Source organism: Ochotona princeps, chromosome 15 (assembly GCF_030435755.1).
Source record: "Ochotona princeps isolate mOchPri1 chromosome 15, mOchPri1.hap1, whole genome shotgun sequence".
Classification (NCBI taxonomy): Eukaryota; Metazoa; Chordata; class Mammalia; order Lagomorpha; family Ochotonidae; genus Ochotona; species Ochotona princeps.
The window spans coordinates 12669159-12688346 of record NC_080846.1 but is presented as its reverse complement, the minus strand read 5'-3'; the positions used below and the strand labels follow the sequence as shown (position 1 = coordinate 12688346).

The 19188-nt window shown below is 50.6% G+C and overlaps 1 protein-coding gene across 2 annotated transcripts in view; it reads left to right on the top strand.

The window, feature by feature from the left end:
• The window catches only part of CHST11 (carbohydrate sulfotransferase 11), a 206406-nt gene that overhangs the window by 104985 nt on the left and 82233 nt on the right, over positions 1 to 19188 (top strand). For both annotated transcript variants that reach the window (XM_004589587.2, XM_004589588.2), the window contains exon 2: positions 2353 to 2438. In XM_004589587.2, the coding sequence (XP_004589644.1) occupies positions 2353 to 2438 (86 nt within the window). The remainder of the gene's footprint in view (positions 1 to 2352; positions 2439 to 19188) is intronic.

The window sequence follows — 19188 nt, the reverse complement described above, 5'->3', positions numbered from 1 at the left end:
TCACGGCTCCCAATACCTTCATGCAGCTGCATCTCTTGCAGGTGCCTTCCTCCAGGGGAGGCTGCAGGCCACAGGCCTGGTGTGCAAGGAGCTGGTGTTGTCAGCCCCAGAAAGGCTTGGGGCAAGTTCTCTAGGGCAGAGATTGGCAGACAACAGCCTTGGGGCCAAATCCATCCTATGATTTTTTTTTTTTTTTTTAAGCAGTTGGAGAAAAAAAAAAAAACTATTTCCTGACACATGAAAATTTTATGACAATCAGACCTTGCCATCCCTAAGTGAAATTTTCTTGGCAATCAGCTGTGCCTATGTTGCCTGTGGCCGTCTTCCAGTTACAGAGCCTGTTAGGGAGAGAGACTTACTGACCCCTGCTGTGAGTGGGGAGGGGGCGGTCAAGAAAAAGGAGAGAGAAGTTGTGACCTTAGGTGTCCCTGGACTGATGGTTTAGGTTTAGGGTTTCCGTGTGGCCCTGAGTGGCAGGTTGAAGGAGGCTTCCCCGGGCAGCAGTCGGTACACCTCAGACTCCTGAAATCATAGGCTGCTTGGGAAGGGACTTTGTGAACTGTCCTTGGCCAGAGGGCCTGGGGCCTTGACGCTGCTGCAGCCAGCTCACCTGGCCACGGGAGGTCTGGTAATCCCTTTCTGAGTTCCTGCGATGGCTCATGGGAGCAGAGAAGCTGCCAGCTCCTAGTAGGACTGTGAGCTGCTGCTGTCATCAGTCCCCTGCTGGAAATCTGATGTATGACCCAAAATAGCTGCGCACACTCCTGACTGCACTGTTCCCCCCTGGCTGTTTGCTTGGCTGTCTTACAGCATTCTGCAGAGAGTACCGACTTGCCACACCCTCACTTCCACCCCCAGTGGAGTTAGACAATCTTCTCATCCCCCTCCTGATTGCAGATCAAGAAGTAGAGGCATAGAGAGGTTATGTCACCTGCCCAGGGGCTCACATAATGTGTTGCATGGCCAAACTTCCATCCAGGGAACTGACCTAGAGAAGGACCAGCGGCATGTTCTGCCACTGATGTAGAAGACATGGATCCATTTGGGCAGCTCTGATCGGAGTGCCGATTCAAATCCTGGCTGCTCGACTTCCTATCCAGCTTCCTGCTAGAGCACATCCTGGTGGGAAACCAGCATTAAAGAAGTCCTTAAAATATTTTAAGAAATACTAAAAAAAAAAACAATGAAAGGAAGGAATGGAGGAAGGGGAGATGGAGAGAGAGGAAGGAGAGGTGATCACTGCATCCCTCATTGTCACTTCAGAAGAAACTGCCTCCTATTGGAGAAGTGCTTGTTTCCCCCTCCTCCGCTCTTACCCCCTTCCTCCTTCCTCCTGTCCTCCCTTCTGCGTCTTCACAGATAATAAGCGAGTCGTGTGCTGTGTGTCGGGTGCCTTGGCAGGAGCATGTGGTGGGAGGATGTTTTGTGGACCCAACCAAGGGGTATAAAAAAAACACCCACTTTCTTCAAAAACCATTCTTGGATGCTCCAAAGTTCAAGGGTTCTGAGGCTTAATTGCCCCCTCTGAGTAATTGTGCCTGTGTTGTCTAGTGCCATAGCCATTCTGCCTGTTTCATGTTGATGTTTTAAAATAGCATCATTTCCCAGAGGCCCATGGGAGGCCAGAGTTGCCTCCTAGGGGAGGGGTGGCTCCTGTCATAGGTGCCTGGGGGTCCAGGCAGCAGGGATCAGAGGCCACTGGCTACTGCAGGTGCAGCCTGAGGAATCTTTAAAGGAGCTCGCAGGCCCAAGCTTGCTACAGCCCGCACTCCTGGAGCAGACATCACAGGGTCTTCTGTTGGCACTTGTGTTCAAGGAGCTGTAGCTAGCTGCCTGTCTTGTTCTCTGACGACTTACTAGAAAACATTTTTTGGTGTTGTTTCTGTCCTACTTAGGATGATGCCACAATGTCACAGAAGATTTAATGGCAGCTACACCATGAAAAACAAATGATTGGTGTACATGAGAGACCAAAAGACAAAAAGGCAGATAAAGAGAGATCTTCTCTCTGCTGGTCCACTCCCCTAATGCCCAAGGTGGCAAGGTCTTGGCCAGGCCAAACCTGGGAGCTGAGCCCCCCATCCAGGTCTCCCATGTGCGTGCCAGGGACCCTGGTCCTGGGCCTGTCACCTGCCGCCTCCCAGGGCGCATGAGCAGGAGACTGGGATGGGGAGCAGGGCCAGGTGTAGACCGCAGGCGCCAGAGGCCAGGGATGCGCTGTTCCTTGCTGGGAACTGGTTGTCTGTCTGCCTTCCTCACCTGTTTCCTCTTCATCCTCCAGTGCCCTTGTCCTTGTCATGCTCCCGCATCGCTGCTGCTCCTTTCTGACGAGCCTCCGCTTTCTTTTCCCAGTCATGCGGCGGAATGCCTTTGGCGTGGACATCTGCTGCCGGAAGGGGTCGCGCAGTCCCCTGCAGGAGCTCTACAATCCTATCCAGGTAAGTCCCAAGTGGGATTCTTTGGGACTGGAAACTTCCTTCCACTGCTCGGCATTTTACTCATAACATTTCCTTTCTTGGGGTCCCTTCCTCCATACACTGAACATCCCTGATGGAAACCTCTTAAACCTGACGTTCTCGAAAGTCCGTGACCATTTGCACATCCTTGTGAACCAGCAACTGGAACATTCTGTACCCAATCTTATGGGACAGACACGTGAAAGCTGCTGTGCACAATTAACCTTCGAGCTTTGAACTGCTGAAACTTGATGTTCGGACTTGGGTCCCATCCTTTAGATAGCTCATGGGCATGCAAATGTTCCAGAATCTGGAAACAAACACGTCCACAACATGTCTGGTCCCAAGCCTTTTGGATAAGGGATATTCAACCTGTAGGATGTCTCTGGAATTCTAGCAAGAGTTGTTGAGAATCAGAGAAGTGCCTGAGTTTAATGTTGGACCAAAGTGTTCAGAGCTGAGTTTCACACAGTCTCACGTCTTCCCAGCCATGGGACTCTGGACTTGAAGAGCCAGCTGGGCTATGCCATCTATCCAGAAGGCTCATGTGTGAGTGAAAGTCACCACCCAACACCCCCAGCCAATTATGGAAGCCAGGTGACCTGCCAGCTCACTGTGGCAGGTTGGTAAGACTCCCTAGGGGCCAGGACTTCTGCCTGAGTGTCACATTTGGTCTGACTCATTAGTTTAACGAGGCAGTGAGCATGACCTCGGTGCTGTTGGCTATGAAAAGAGTTCTTAGAGAAAAAGAAAACTAATTCTCATCAAGGAAAAATATCTTCCGCAGAACCAAGTTAGGGGGCCTGGTTGCCATGGCAATCACCTCAGAGTGCATGGGTCTTAATGTGGGGCTGGTGCTTTGGTAGCAGCATTCATGAGCACTTACCGCTGAGTGCTGGCAAAGAGAGCAACCCCTGGCCACTTCCGGTGCCCTTCACTGGCTGTTGAGAAAGGTGGGGTACTGTGCTGGTCTGGCTTGGTCTCTGGCTCTGGTATGAGTCTGAAGGCAGCATTGCTAAAGACTAAGGTACTTGGTGGAGGAAGGTAATGCTCTGACCTCGAAGCTGCCGGTTCTTAGGGATCCTATGAAAGTGTGAACCTACTAGCGATCTCTAGTATCCCTTTCTGAAGGTGCGGATGCTTGAGTTTGTGCATCATGGTGGCCCATTCAGGTTCACTCAGTTGGTATTGCATAAGACTTTTTTGACTGGGTTCTGTGATGACTTGGCAGGGAATTTCGTATTTGGGTTTCCTTGTCACCCAAACAATTCAACTGTGATGGGTCAAGTCTCCCAACCAGCCTGTCTCCTGTCCCAGCAAGAGGCAGAGCCAAGCTGTAGGCATGGATGGGATTTCTGGTAAGCCCTGTTGGAATCAACATGGCCACTCATGTGCCCTACCCCCGTCCTCTTGTTGGCATCCCCTGTTCTTGAATGACTTTCTTCTTCAGCACTGAATGGCTGCTGCTGTCCCAGTGACATTCTCTGAGTAGCCTGGGGTGATGTGGGAAGAGCCATTTGTGACATAGCCATCTCTTCAGATAGAAAGTCCATGGAATGTATTGTTTCTCTTTACTGTTGTGTCTCCAGCACCCAGTGCAGAAGCTGGCCCACCGCTGGTACCCTCAACCCTTAGTATTGAAAGGATGAATGTCCAGGCTAGAATTTGTATATCACCTTGACCTCTTGTGCAGTCTGGACAATGAACAACACTGATCAGTGCTCTATCAGCCTTTGCCTTCCTGATTAGAAGTTGCCTGGGCATGTTGGGAAGGTGTTACCATTGGATGCAGTGGATAGAGAAGTGTGATTTGTCACTTGTACAGTTCAGTGTTGGAAGCCTTCTCTTTCTAGGCAGAGCTGGGTTCAAAGCCTGAAGTTGTTTCCCGTAACATGACGCTGGGCAGGTTAACCAGCCCTGCTGAGACCCGCATCCCTTACAATGCTACAGCATGAACAGCACGTCCATTACAGCATGAGCTAATGTGCCTTGCTCGGTGCCTCCAGTGGAGTCAGATATTCTCTGGGTTCACTCACTCATTCCATCAGTTCTTCCTCTGCTAGGATAAGTGGCTGCCACGTGCAGCTCGGTGCTGTCGCCAGGCCCCCAAAGGTGATACAGCCTTCCTGGGGAGGCAGACCTGACAGCTCATGGTTCCACGCGGCAGGGTCCGTTTGTAACCAGTTACGGGGGAGGTGACCCCACTGGGCAGGCGGCCTCTGTGCCTTCTGATGGTGTGAATGTCATCTTGGTGAGAGGCTCACTTAGCAGTAACCTTGAACTTGAGGGAGAGTGGAAGATGAGGTTGGAGAGGCAGCTCCAGGGGGCATCTGGGAGGGCGTGGGCGGGTGAGTCACTGTCCCCCATTAAGGATGTTTCGGGCAAGCAGGGAAGCGTCCACTCAGGGAAATCAGCCTGTTTCCTCGGGATGTTGTCCCAGGATGTCTTTTCTTAGGCTGGTTTCCTTTACATGCTACAATTATGTTCCATTCCCACACAAGTGCAGTAAATGGCACTGTTGGGAGAAAGCGCTCCGGAAACGTGGCAGCGTGTGGCTGGAGAGTCCGGAGGAGAGCGCGGGTGGCACTGCAGCTGCAGTTGGTTGGTCCTTGTTCAGGAGATGTTTGCAAACTTGTTGCCTCGCCAGGCTTGGTTGCAGCATCTCGTCTGCTCACAGCCACACACTGCTAACCCCAGAACAGATGTTGTCACCCAGGCAGGTGACAAACCCAACGGCTCCTGGTGGTGGCATTTCCATTTTTCATTACAGTGATATTTGACATTGACACATGATTGAGAAAACAGAAGGTTTTTTTTTTTCAAATGTTATAAAATCAACAAGGTGACAGGAGGGCACCATCCTAGTTACCCTAGTTGCCATGGTTACCATGTATCTATTCTAGATCAGATAGTGTCCTGGTACTTGTAAGTGTCTCATCAAGTCCTTGTAATAAGCCCTGAGCTCGGCATTATCTTCCCATTTCAAAGATGGGAGAACCGAGGCCAGGAATTCTATAGAACTTCTCCAAACCCACATACCTAAAAAAGCAGCCAGGATTCCGCCCCAGGACAAAGGTCAAAACCAAGTTTCTTTACCTCTGTCCTGTACGTTCTGTTGCCAGTGAAGTTCACTTGGCAGGACTCACCCCCTTCCTGCTCCAAAGACAACAATGAAACCCAGATTTCCACCAGACAAAGGCCTAACCCTCCCTGAGGAAAACTGGCTGTAGCACGGCTTTAGTGTCCTGGTTTTGCTTATTTTTAGTGCCCTGCAAACCCTGTAACCATTAAAACAACAATTGCTTTTTTTCTTTTTAACTCATGAAGTTGATATTCTTAGAAAAACTGCCCTCTAATGTCTTATAATTTTCCTGGTTCTCTGCTGTCTCCCTGGCCCCAAAATAAAATGTAATTGCCGATCAGATCAGCTGGCGTCGAGTCACTGAGAGTTCAGGAGTTGCCAACTGCACATTTGCGGCCCAAGCACATCTGTGGGCCGCTTTGGCTCTGTCCTGATGCGCCAGGCAGGGCTCTGCTGTCAGCCAGCAAAAGGGCGTAATTGCCCCTAAATGCCAACACAGGCGAGACAGCTTGTCCTTGCGCCTCGCCCACCTCCTGGTCCTCTCGTAGGTTCCCGAAATCTCCCCAGCATCACTCCTGTGGCTCAGCCCTGCCCTGCTGGCTTCTTTCTTTAGCATCTGCACTTGCTCTGTGATTACCCTGGAAGGGCAGGGATGCACAGGCCGGGGCTGACTGGATTTGGAAACACTGAGTCTGGGAGATTTGCACAGGACGCAGCGGGAGATGCAGGTGCTCACAAGCTTTTCCAGGGAGCTCCGGGGCCTGGTTGGTGGCCAGGGATGTTTTGTGTGCTGAGTGAACAAAGAGGAAACGAAATGAAGCCACTAAGGAGTGGAGGAAAGCTTCGGGGTTACTGGAAGCACCATTATCTCTGAGGCCACATTGCAGTGTCTGGTGTTGTGTGGTCCCTTGTGCATGCCCCACCCCCTGCCAACCCTGCAGTGTGCTGGAGTGAGTTTTCTTCCCCACCATATAAGCTCCAGGAGGAGAACAGAGAAAAGAGAGAGGGCAGGGAGGAGAGGAGAAAGGAAGAGAAGGTACGGGTTGTTAAATGTATAGCGCACATCTGTGGGTCTTCGAGGCATTTCCCAAGCCCATCATTCACTCATTCACAATAACCATAGGAGGAAGGTCTCTGATAAACACATTTTTTTCAGACAAGTTAACTGAGGCTTGTAAGTATTGAGCAATTGGCTGAGATCACACATCTCCTAAATTGTAGAGTCAGCCTAGCCTGACCACATAGGGAGAGGCAAGACTCAGTACCACCTTTTCTCCCCAGGTGAAACGATGCTTCCTTGAGATTCCCCTCTCCCAGTGTCTCCAGCTGTGGTCTAGTCTGTGCTAAGGATCAGCTAATCAAAATAAGCTTATTTTTCCACGAACTTTTTGAAGCACCTATTGTGGGGTTCAGTCAGGGCCAGGTTTTGCTTCCTGGCTGGAGCCAGCCTGAGCCATCGCCACCCCAAAACTTTGCCGTAGGGAAACACACCTGGGTGAAATTTGCAGGCTGTGGTCTTTGAGTCTGGAATATTTTAGACTGATGCAAGTCTGTAATAGTCCAGGGGGACTGAGGATTCTTCTGGGTACGATCTAGGTAACTTTTTCAACAAACCTTGCAAAATACACAAAGCATTTCACAGGACAAAAGGCCTGGGGAAGCACCTGGGAAATGTGAGTGCCATCCCACAGCAGCTTGTTGCAAAGTTATGGGAAAATCAGGAGTGAGTCAGGAACATTCTAAGGTACAGTGCACAGCGAGGCCTTGGAAATAGAAGAGGTACCTTAGCATCAGGCCTTGGAAAACACATTGATCTCACCTGATATAAAGAGGGAACAGTAAGACCTAGCTCCCGAGGTGGGACAAGGCAAGGCACCTTTGGAGAGCCACGAGGAGTTTATGACTGGAAGGAGGGTGATGCTGTGAGCTGGTTTGAGAGAGGGCAGAAGCATGGTGCTCGGTGCATTGGGGTTTGTCCACCAGGCCAGAGTTGTCCCATCGTCAGGGAGGTCACATGTAACTTACAAGCCAGATCGGTGTCCGACTCAGCTGCTGCTTGGCTCAGTGAGTCTCCTCAAAGGCCGGTCCTGTGCCCTCCCTGGCCTTCAGCATTGGCAGTTAGAAAATGAAAGTGTTAGATCACATCCACGGTTGTCAACCCCGGGGCACATCAGGACAGTTCAGGGAACGTGTACCTGTTTGTTTATATGAGAGGCAGAGAGCTCCCATCCGCTGGTTCACTCCCCAGATGCCCAGATGGCCAGGGCTGGGGCAGACTAAAGCTCGGAGCCGAGAACTCAATCTAGTCTCTCATCTTAGTAGTAGGAACCCACAGACTGCAGTCATCACCTGTTGCCTCCTGTGGTGAACGTTAGCAAGAAGCTGGATCAGAAGCAGAGCTAGAATGGAACCAGGCACTTGATATATGAGATGATGCCCCAGCAGCAGCCTAACTCAGTTTGTTTTGTTTTGTTTTTAAATAACCCATGCTCAGGCTTCAGCCCCAGATTCCAGTTTGACTGGTCTGGGCTCAAGCCAGGGTATCACTGTTTTCTAAAACGCTGGGTTCAAGGGTCTTTAAGGTCTCTGCTTCCACACATCTTTGGTCTTTGGATTCTGATAGAACCCATTACTTGAAGGGCTGCTCACAGGGTATGTGTGTGGTTTGATCATTGAAAGTTTGCAGTCCTACCATCTGTGGGCACCACTTCATACCCCTGGGACCCCAGGAATTACTTCACCTGCTCTACCTGAGGGTTTGTGGGGTCTGATGCTGGCAGTATTGGAGATTTGTCCAGCACAGAGTTGACCAACCTGAGAACTCAGCCTCTGGACTGAGCATTGGAGGGAGCCCTGTGAAATGGCCTTGAAAGCTGTGCACCCCTGGGAATCTGCACCTTCCCCCTTGGCCCTCCCTGGAGGCAGGGGAACCCAGACTTGTTCCAGTTCAGGCATCAGATGGGTGCTTCTGAAGATCACTCACAACCTCTCAAATCTGCACAGGCACACAGGGCTCTCTACCTTCCCACGGCTGTTGGGGAAAAGCCATGCTTAGTGGTCCTGGCCACTGGGACATGCAAAAGAACAGGTGATGTACACTCCCCATGCTGGGCAACGGATACCCCCAACTCCAAGCACCTGGTCACTGGGAAGTCTGGCTCATTATCTTGCTTTGACCCAACAGCTGTCTAGCAGCTACACAGGGCGTGGCTGGTTTAGTTGGAGACCAGATGCTTGTGCAAAGATATTACTTACTGTCAGCCTGGCAGAACAGCAGCTGGCTGGCAAAGATGAAATATTATGTTAACCTGATCTTACCCACACATGGCAATTGGAAAATGCTACATTATTAATTGCAAATTACAATATACTAGCATGGACTGTCTCCAAAAACTAGGGACGGTGGGCTGCCTCGTTTATCCTGATGAGTGGTTTCATTATTCTTGAACTAGGACGGCTACCCAGATCCAGTTTCCGGTTGAGTCCTGGACAGATAGCACCACTGGAGGCAGGTACGACTTGGGTCACAGGGGGAAACTGGGGAATCCCAGCTGGGTGGATCTGGGATGATTATGTAGTCTCCGCAAAGCCTTGTTTTTGTTACCTAGAAAATAAAAGCATGATACCAGTCATACAGGTTTATGAGATTCAACTGTGTGTGTGTAGAAAAAGCACCTAGGACAATGCCAAGTTCAGAGGTTGTATCAATTAGCAGCTGTCGATCATCTGAATTGAGTTGGGCAACCTGGGTCTTTCCTTAGCGAGTCTTGCTGGGTTCCCTGCACCACAGCCTCAGACTGTGGGTGCACCCTTGGAATCTCATTGAATAATAAGATGTGGATTTCCTGTTGCTCTACTAGCCACTCCAGGCCAGTGTGTCCTATCAGTTCCGATGGACAGTGTGTGTCTGGAAGACCACATGGTGATCGCTAAGCTGGATGCCCACAAGACAAAGGCTACCCGTGCCTTGGAGGGTGTGTGTCTGGGGTTTGTGTACATATGTGGTATTGCATGAATGGGTTCCATCAGTCTAGCTCCTAGGTAGTGGGCAGCTGATGTGTTTCCAGAGGTTTCTGTGGTTGTATCTAGCACACTCCCTGTATCCAATTAAGTACCTGGCACTACCACTCAGCTCCTCCCTAGCTTTCATCTGCCTCACTTGGGCAGTTGGTTGGTGCCAGGCAAGACCCGGCCCAGTTTGACTTGGTACGATGAGATATGGATGGGGAGCCAGTTCTTTCGTCATTCTGTGTGGGTGCAGAAGGCCACCGGTGTGGCAAAATGACCTCGGCAGTTTCCACATGGTGACACAGCTGTACCAGCTGCCATTTCTCTCCAAGTTATTTCCCAAATTACCCTCAATTATATGAGGCCTCTGCAGAACTTGATCCTTCTGTAAAAATGAACAACTCGAGCAGGCTCCTTGGCTGATTGGACTGGAACCTTGTCAGATGGACGGAGCTAAAACGGAGCCTTGGCTGGGGCCCAGGTTCTCCTGGAAGGACACTGGATAAGGCTGTGGTGCCTGCCGCATTCTCGTCCCTGCTCCATACTAGCCAAGGCAGGACTTAAAGCTCTGGAAACCTGGTTGGTAAAATGGCAATAGAATACTAACAGACCCCTTATGAAGGGTTAAGTTGGGAAATTCTGAGCTCCAGGCATGTTGTAAGCGGCTCCATCCATGCTAATTTTTTTAATATATGCAGAAGTTACCTCTTCCAGCAAAGCCCTGCCTGATTTTGTTGTTCCCTCCACGCTCAGGTTAAATGCGCTTGAGGGATGGTGTTGCCACCAGTAGTTCATATCTAAATCATTTTATTATGTGCTTTGAAATGTTCTGGTAGTCACATTTTTAAAAAGCAAACAGGTGGAATTGATTTGAGTATTTCATTTGTACATGTAATCAATACACAGATCACTGAGATGGTTTATATTCTGGTGTTTACACCAAGTCTTGGGAGTCGGCTGTGTACTGAGAGGCCGGCCTAGCTGGGATGGGCTCTAGCTCCGGTGCTCAGCAGCTGCCTGTGGCTCCACATTGTCCTGTTGGACTGAGTGGCCTGTAAGATATCCCCTCTACCCCGTGATTCCCTTGTCCTGGCACTTTTTCTGCTTCCTTTATAAATATTTATTTATGAGCCACCACTGGGTCATGGATCACACAGTGGCATCATTTTACCCAAGAGGCTTTTGTGTGTTCTTTTCGTCACCCATGTGTTGGTTATTTAGTGGTGCTTGCTCGCCACACACCTGCCATGTGTGTTTGCTGAGGCTGTTGTGACCATGTCCTGTGGACAGGGCAGCTGGATGGATGGACAATGAGTCATTGTCTCACAGCACTGGAGGCTGGAGGCCAGCTACCTGCAGGGCCGGCACCCTTGCAGGCCAGGCGGTGACCCCATCTTTGGCGTGGCTGGATTTGGCAGGTGATTCCCCGACCCCACCTTTGTCTTCCCAAGTCTGTCTCTGTGCTCTTTTCACTTTGCATCCTGGAATGGGGGCCCACATCTCAGCTTATGATAGCCACAGTGACCCTCTCAGGCAAAATTACTGGGTCTGATCCTGCTCAAGCAACCACAGGCAAGACTCCAAATACCATCAATCTGCAGCAGGCTGCTTTTGAAGTAGATCATTTTGTATGGCTCGTGAATGATGTACTCAATATCCACATGGCCCTTGGCAGCCACAAGGTGCACCCGCAGGACTGGCTGGTGGCTGTGCAAAGAAAAAGGCTCAAGTCTGTGACTAACTCCATGCCCCCAGCTTCTGTTGGTTCCTCCAACCCACCTCACCACTGGTGCTAGTCTCAGCCAAGTCCAGGGAGTTCTGGGTGAAGGTACTGGTGACTGAGAGTTGTGCAGGTGCGGGCCCTGCCATGGTGTTAATGCTAGGTCTGCTCAATGTTCACATTCACAGTCCAGGGCTAGCCAATGAATCCTGTGTGTTTTGAGGGGGACACAGTTCCACCTGTTATTTTTTAGGTGCAGGTCTTATGTGCAGCTAATTTTGCAGTCACGTCCTCTTTTCATAAGTTTACCGCAAGCCAAAATGCCAGATGCAATGAGGTGCTTAGGAGGTCCTTTATTCTAACAGTATAAACAGGAGTTGGGATGGAGGGGGAGAGAACAGTAAGGGAAATGTCTCCTGCCATGGTGGCAGGATTGGGGGGGCGCTGCCAGGGCAAGGGAAGGGGGCAAGATGGAGAGGTGGGGAGAGCCAGAAAAAGGGGAAAAGGGCACACGTGGAGGCTCAACTCAGGTGCACCTGAAAGTTGTGGGGGGTGTAGGGAATTGGTTGGGAGGGGCCGCGGGTGGGCCCCATTTATTGGTGACTGAGATTATCACAGGTAGGTGAGCAGGGATTGGGGGAGGGGCCACGAGAATGGTGGGTGAGGTTCTCAGGTAAGATGCCATGAGGTTACATTTCATTGGTTGAGAACCGGAACAGCCATGGGAAAGGGTAACAGATACAAAATGGCTCACTCCTCACAACACCTGTAACCTGTACAGGGTGCATAGCACCCCGCTAGATGCCCTGGAAGTAAACAAATCTCTGTAATGAAACAAAGGGAAGGTAGCGGGTGGTGGGGAGAAGGTGAAGGGGAACCTTTGTATTTGTTGATAGCATGGCCTTTCTGGAAAACCATATGGGGTTTTCTCAAAGAATTACGGATCGAGCTACCATTTGGCCCAGAAGGTGTATCGGAGGAAACCAGAGCAGCGTTGCAAGAAAGCAGTAGCTGTGCTGATTGCACTGTCATCAGTGTTTGAGCAGCACTGTTGAGCAGTGCTGAGCAGCAGCTGAGCCAGGGAGTCAGCCTCTTGTTCCATCTGCACAGCAGGTGGATAAAGGAAACGAGAGACGAGAGCCAGATATGCCACCTATGTGCAGCCTAATAGCATTCTCCTTTAAAAAGGAAGGAAGTCTTGCTCGGTGTGGTACCAGCGAGGACCCTGGAGGATGTCATGCCAAGTGAAATAAACCAGGCGCAGGGAGGAAGACATGCTTGCCTAAATCTCACTGACGCATGGAATTCTCAGAAAGTCGAAGTCAAGGGGAGAGTCAAGTGGTGACGTTCAAAGGGCAGGGGCAGAAGGGGAAGCTGTTGGCCAGAGGGTGTGGAGCTCCAGTTCTGAGAGGAGCGCTTGTGTTCTGCACATCCAGTGTTCATCTGGAGACTGGAGTTGGTAAGCACGCGCTGTGGACTTGAAGATGGCTGAGAAGGTGGCTCTAACCTGTTCACCCTTCTGCCTCACCAATGATCAGCGTGTGGCAGATCTGTGAATGAGCTTGATCTTGGGAATCAATCCAAAATGTATTCATACGTTAAAGCATCATGTTATATCCTGGAAAGAAGTTTCATTTCTTCCTATCAGATCCCAGAAAGGCTGGTGAAAATAAAAAATATGGGGAAAGCCATTTCATCTATTTGCTTGCTACTCTCATAGCACAGTTGGGGTATTGGGGTATGAAACTTGACCATTATAAAATAGCACCTTATGTTAGTTCAGTACACCACCTTGGAAGAACAGAGCTGGAACGTTAGTGTAATGGGGCACGTGAGTGTGCATGTATGTGCTTGGAGAAACTTGGTCATCCTGAGAGCGAGGCAGTGTCCCAAGGAACCAGTGGCACCAACTGCCCTTGCCCAGTGAGTGCTCAGGGCTGTGGCCTTGTACATGCCTCCATTGGACCCCTTAGATTGGCACGTGCAGAATAGGAGTGTGTGACCAGCAGGCAGTGCTGGCAATCATCGAGAGCACTGGAGAAATCTCTGGCTGGCTGTGCTGTCTCCAGCAGATCCTCACAGGATACACACAGATAAAGTAGATGGACACTCTGGGTGTGGAGCTCAGCTTGGGAGAAGTTGAACTCGGTGCTTGCTTGGATCCTGGTCTCTTGTCCTATCATCATGTCCCAAAGGGATGTGTCAGGTCACACAGCCTAGAAGTGGTTGATGGGCACAGGCCCTGGAACCAGGCACTTGGGCTGGCATCCCAGGGCCACTGCCTGCCAACTGTGTGACCAGGGTGAGCTTTTCAGCTTCTCTGTGCTTGGGAGGAGTCAGTGAATCCAGGCCTGTGAAGGGCTTGGAAAGGTGCCTCACCCCAAGAGAGGGCTGTTTGCTGTTTGCTGACACTGCTGTCACTCGGGCATCAAGTGGTTGAACAGGTGGAAACTGGGATCCTTTGGATCACAGAGCTCCTTGTGGCTGGATACCCTGGCACCTGTTACAGAGAGGCCCCCTTGTTTTAGGACAGGGCCTCCAAGCTTACTTGAGAATGAAAAAGGCCTCTCAGAGAGGAGGTGTATTTGGCTTCTCTTGGTTATGCCCTGGTTCCACTGGTGGGAGCTGGGGGAGGGACTTCTGGCCTATACATCCTTGGAAACTAAGGATACAGGCTGTAATAGACGCACAATTAGCTGTGGTTTAAGTAGATGGAAGGTTCTGGTTTCCACCTGTCAAGAGCAGCGTGAAAATCCATGAGCAAGACACAGCTGCTAATACAGGAAGATAGACCATGAGAGCTGATGGGAGCCAAATCGCACAGGTCCAGAGTGACCCCATCCTGCCACCAAGGGCTGCAGTTTTGGGACTCCAGATGGTCAGCGCTGCTGGGATGCCTCGTGGTTCCAGCAGGGGGACTGCATGCTGGACTGGCACGTGGGAACCAGGGGGCTTGGTAGGCTGTGTTGAGACCGGTTCCTCAAGGGTATTGGAGCTGCTCTGAGATGGTGCCTCCCTATGGTCTCTGCTGGCTTCATCTGGGTCTCTCTGTTCCTCTCACTTTGCACTCTCAATAGGTTTGACTTTCCTTCATTGATCACAGCATAAACGAGCTGGTGTCAGAGTATGGCTCCTCTGAGGGACTGGCAGATGCTAGGGGCTTCTAAGCCAGGCAGCATTCAATTGTTCACAGTCACGGGGCTGCGGGAAGGCATCGAAATTACCAGGAAAGGGGGCTGATTTGTTGCTGATCTAAAAATGCCGATCCCAAGAGATCACTGTGGTAAGATTCATTTACCCATCGTTTTCCTAATGAGAAACATCTGGAGGAACCGAAATTTCCTATTTATTCATCAGTCTAGATTATCCCTAGTGTAGTGTCTCTCAAGCAAGTATCACAATGGTATTTTGTTGACTGATTTGTTCATTATTTGTCTCATCGGAGAACGGGGTGTGACATCATGCTGTTCTTTTTCTTGAAGGAAAAATGATGTGTGTGTGTGTGTGTATTTTCAGGTTTAGATAATCTTGAACTAAACCCAAGAGCCAAGAGAAAGAGAGTCAATTGCAACTGATAATTGAGTCTCCTTCCCAGGATATTGCAGTGTAACTCAATCAGAGAGGAAGAAGTGATAAGTATCTTAGATAAAGCCTTGCCAAAACCAGCCTGGGGCCAATTGCTGCCATTTGCTAACCGATTAGCATGCAGGGTGCCTCGGCTCAGGAGCCGAGGAAGCCGCCTTGACTGTATCAGTTCTGCTGTTCAGATTTAACTTTCTGCTGTCAACCTTGGCTGACAGTGTTGCTTCTGAGTTCCAGCTTTGCAGAATAGAATCCTGGAGAGTCCCCTGGAGCACAGCAACCTGGAGCACCTTTCTAGAGGTATGAAGACAAGATCTGTCCAGGGAATCAAAGCCCAGCCGTGCCTCCTGAGTGAGTAAGAGTGGTGCAGTGATCCAACCCAGCTGAAGGAAAAGGCTGCTAATGTGCCATCTTTCTTTCTGGTATGCCCTTGCCCTGGCCTCAGGATCATTCAAATTCAAGGCCTGCAGTTGTGGCCTCCCAAGCTTTAGTGGGCCAGAGCAGCTCCCCAAGGCCATGTGAATGTTACCTTTGGTGCCAAAAACAGACTGTGCAGCAGTGAGTATGATAGAGATGTCAGAGGGAAAATTCACCTGTTATCCAGATGCACCCATTGTAAGGGAAAAAGTGGGAAGAACGAGGCAGCTGTGTCAGAGCCAGAAAAACAGATGAGTGATGGAAGCAAAGCCTGGGGTCTGGGGGGGCAGTGAGGAAGGAAGGGCCCTCAAGCTGAGGGATGTTGGCAGCTGTGCTCTGGGAACGGTGCAGCACAGCTGCCTTGGGGCCTCTGGAGAGCGAACGTGAGTGTTGTCTCCAGCCTCTGAGTTTGGGGCGATAGTGACAGCAGTCATAGGATATGAGAACAGACTTGTTGTCTGAGTTGGAGCTGAGCTCCCCCCTCCCGCATCCAGGGTCCTGGGAAAGCCTGGCGGATGCTGGGTCATCAGGCCAGCGGAGGCTGGCCGCAACCTGATCCGTGCAGAACGGAGGTACAGTGATGTGCTGCGCAACAGGAGGGCCCCATTCGAGCAAGGGCCTCCTTAGGGAGCTGGCATTGAGTGGACACCAGATGCCTTGTCCCCAGGAGGGCCCCAGGCCATGCAGTCTCACGGGACCACTCGTCGCACCTGCGGTCTGTGGTCACACACACACCATCGTGCAGTGACTGCCTGTGCTGGGGATGGCGGTGGTCACACGACCTGCAGCACACCGGTCTGAGGGTCCCGTGAGGTGTCATGAGAACGCCTAGCAAGTCTCAGCACATCATGCTCTGCGAGCTCACAGGTGTACTTCTGCCAAGGCAGCCAGCCTCAGGAAATAGATTTAGCAAATGCGTCTCCACTGATCATGCACAGGCATCATGCTTGTCGTTCGTCCTGAAACAATACAGCCTAACAAGTGTTGACGGGGCATTTTCATTGTCTGAGGTGTTGTAAGGAAGTTAGACCCAATTCAGAACATGTGGGAGCTTGTATGCATGGATTCTGAGCAATTGCTGTGCCATCTTACCTAAGAGACAGAGTGTCTTCCGAGCTCGGTGCTTGTGGGGGTCCTGGCATCAAGCTGCCACAGTTGCGGAAGGCTGCTGGGGAAAGACAGCAACCCTGGCGGCCTCTAGCTTATCCTGGACTCAGAGTTCGGGGGATGAGCCGATGCGACAGAGACGGCAGGCTGACGCCCGCCACGGCTCTGCCAGCCACACTTGCTGCCTGACAGTTCCATCAGTCCCAGACTTGTGGCTGAGTTCCGGTGTGTGGGAGGTGGGACTAAGCCCTATGTTCAGTTGGTATATTAAAAAAAAAAGACTGGATAATATTTGGAGTTAATGGTGTTATCTTGGTCACGATTTTCTTTCCTGTTTATAAGGCTTACAGTGTAAGCACTTGCATGTATCGAAACCCACAATTCTATGATGGTTGGTGGAGTAGGTGTCCCTCCTTGTCATTTTACAGATACAAAGAGAAGGAAGATTATATCTATCCCTCCCCTCCCCCACTCCTACCAAGGGTACGGCTAATGCTGAAGGGGACTGGAGCAGGTAGTCACCTTGATTGGAGGTGACCCTAGGCAAGGTACATAATGACTGTCTGCCTACCTCAGAGATTCGTAGTGAGAGCTAAATGAAAGTAAGCAATCCAGAGCTCTGCCCAGTGCTGGGCACATGGTGGCAACAGCCACAGTCTTGGCCAAGGGTTCCTGCATGCCTTGTTCTGTGTGTAGCCCATGGCTGCCCACCTACTGAGGGGCCAGAGAGCCTTTGACGAGCTCAGTCAGGTCAGTGCAGCGTCAGCCACGGCTCGCTGTGAAAGGCCAGAGAGTAGATGTCTTCATCTCTGACCCGACTTCTCAGCCCTGTCCTTGCAGAGCGAAGGCAGCAGTGAACAGTAAGGAGATCAGTGTGTGGGTGTGGCTGCATGTGGTCCACAGGTGGTCTGTGCCATAGATGGTGCTGAGAACCACAAGTCCTGAGTTCAAGTTCAGCTCGTCGGATGTTCTTCAGCAAGGTCCCTTTCCCAGTGGAATGACAGACTCAAGGGAATGCGAGTCCCTGAGAGGTGTGTGGAGAGGGTGTCTCACCTGGGTGCAAGTGCCCCGTTGCTGACAAGCTGGTGTGGTCCAGGTCCTCTGAGGTAGATAAAGCTCACACTAAGATACCAGGCACTGGCTGGTCCACTGGAAAGGGTGGGTTATTTCATTTCACTGACCCGCATTTTATTCTGGGGCATGGGAAATGCACCAGCCTCTCAAAAGCTTCACCTCACTGCCATGAAGTGTTTCCCAAGCAACTGTGTCCCTGATTTAGTCCAAGTCAACCTCCATTCTGAAAAGTGCCACATGAGCAGAGTGGATTGTGATGAATGGGACTCCAGGCGCACACGGTGTTCCTTCACATCACCGCAGGTTGAAGGGATGCAACCTGGAGCCGCGTCTAGGGAAGGTGGGTGGGAGATGAATGGCTGAGCTGACTCACAGCAGGGCTGGTGAATGCAACATGGATGAGTGGAGCAATTGTGCATGTTATTTAGGTGTGCTCCTTTCTAGCCTCCGATACCAGGAGAATTGTTGGAATAATTATGCACAAACTTCAGTTTTATGGTTTGTGAAGGGGTCAGCACATGATTGGCAGGAGAAGAAAAAGAAGGCAGAGGGTTTGAAACAATAGGAATTGGATGGCTGATGGATGATGGGAGGCAGTCTGGGCTAGGCAGGTAGATGCCCTGAATCTGTGCCAGCTGAGAGGGTGTCGACTTACAATCCCATTTGGGCCATATGGTCAGTGCACTTGGAACCCTTAATAGGCCTTCTTGGAGTTCAGGTGTTTGCTCTGTGAAGTTACAAGCATGGGACTTGAGACATGTTTGTTGAATGACTGACTAAATGAATGATACCATATGAATGGCAAGCGAATGAAAGGAAGAAAATCATGAAGGAATGCATTGATAATGTAAGGATTAGCAATCATACCCATCTTGTATGGCTTATTGAGAATTAAGTAGAATAATACATTTACAAAGGTGTACACTGAGCCTGACACTGGCCAGGGTTTCTAATGCATTTCTGCACACTGATTAGCTCAGGCTGTTGTCACGTGATTCACAGATTGGGTGACTGAAACATCAGACATTTGATTACTCACAGTTCAGGAAGCTGAAAGTTCGTGGTCAAGGTCCCAGCAGGGTTGGTTTCTGGTGAGGCCTGTTTTCATGGCCATCATTTGACTGTGTCCTCTCTCGGCCTTACCTGGCTGCAGGTTCCCTCCTGGTGTTTCTTCTCATTCTAAGGACATTAGCCTTATCCAATTGGTCATGTGACCTGACCCCTTTTAGCCTTAATGACCCCCTTAAAGGCCCCGTTTCCATGTACACTCAAATTAGAAAGGGCTTCGACACGTGAATTTGGGAATACATGACTCAGTCCATATCATCAGGGAAAGATCTATTTTGCATGTGTAATACTTAGATCTGATCCTTTTTCTTGGGGTAACTGGATATGTTCCTGTGTTCTGGAAAACTAGATGAATGTCCTTCCGCCTGACAGATGGAGAGATCTTCCATCTGCTTGTCCATACCCCAGATGCCCACCCAAGCCTGGATTGGGGCATGCTGAAACCAGGAGTTGGGACCTCCAGCCAGGTCTTCCATGTGGTTGCAGAAACCCAGTTAGCTGACCCATCATGGCTGCCTCAGGGAGCATTAGCAGGAAGCTAGAGCAGAGGCAGAAATGGGACTCAAACCCAGGCACTCCAACATGGGTCCCAGGTATCTTAACTAGTGTCTTAACCATAGGGGATCAGATGCCTGTTCTAACTCTATTGCTCTGTAAGGGCCCCAGTTGTCAGC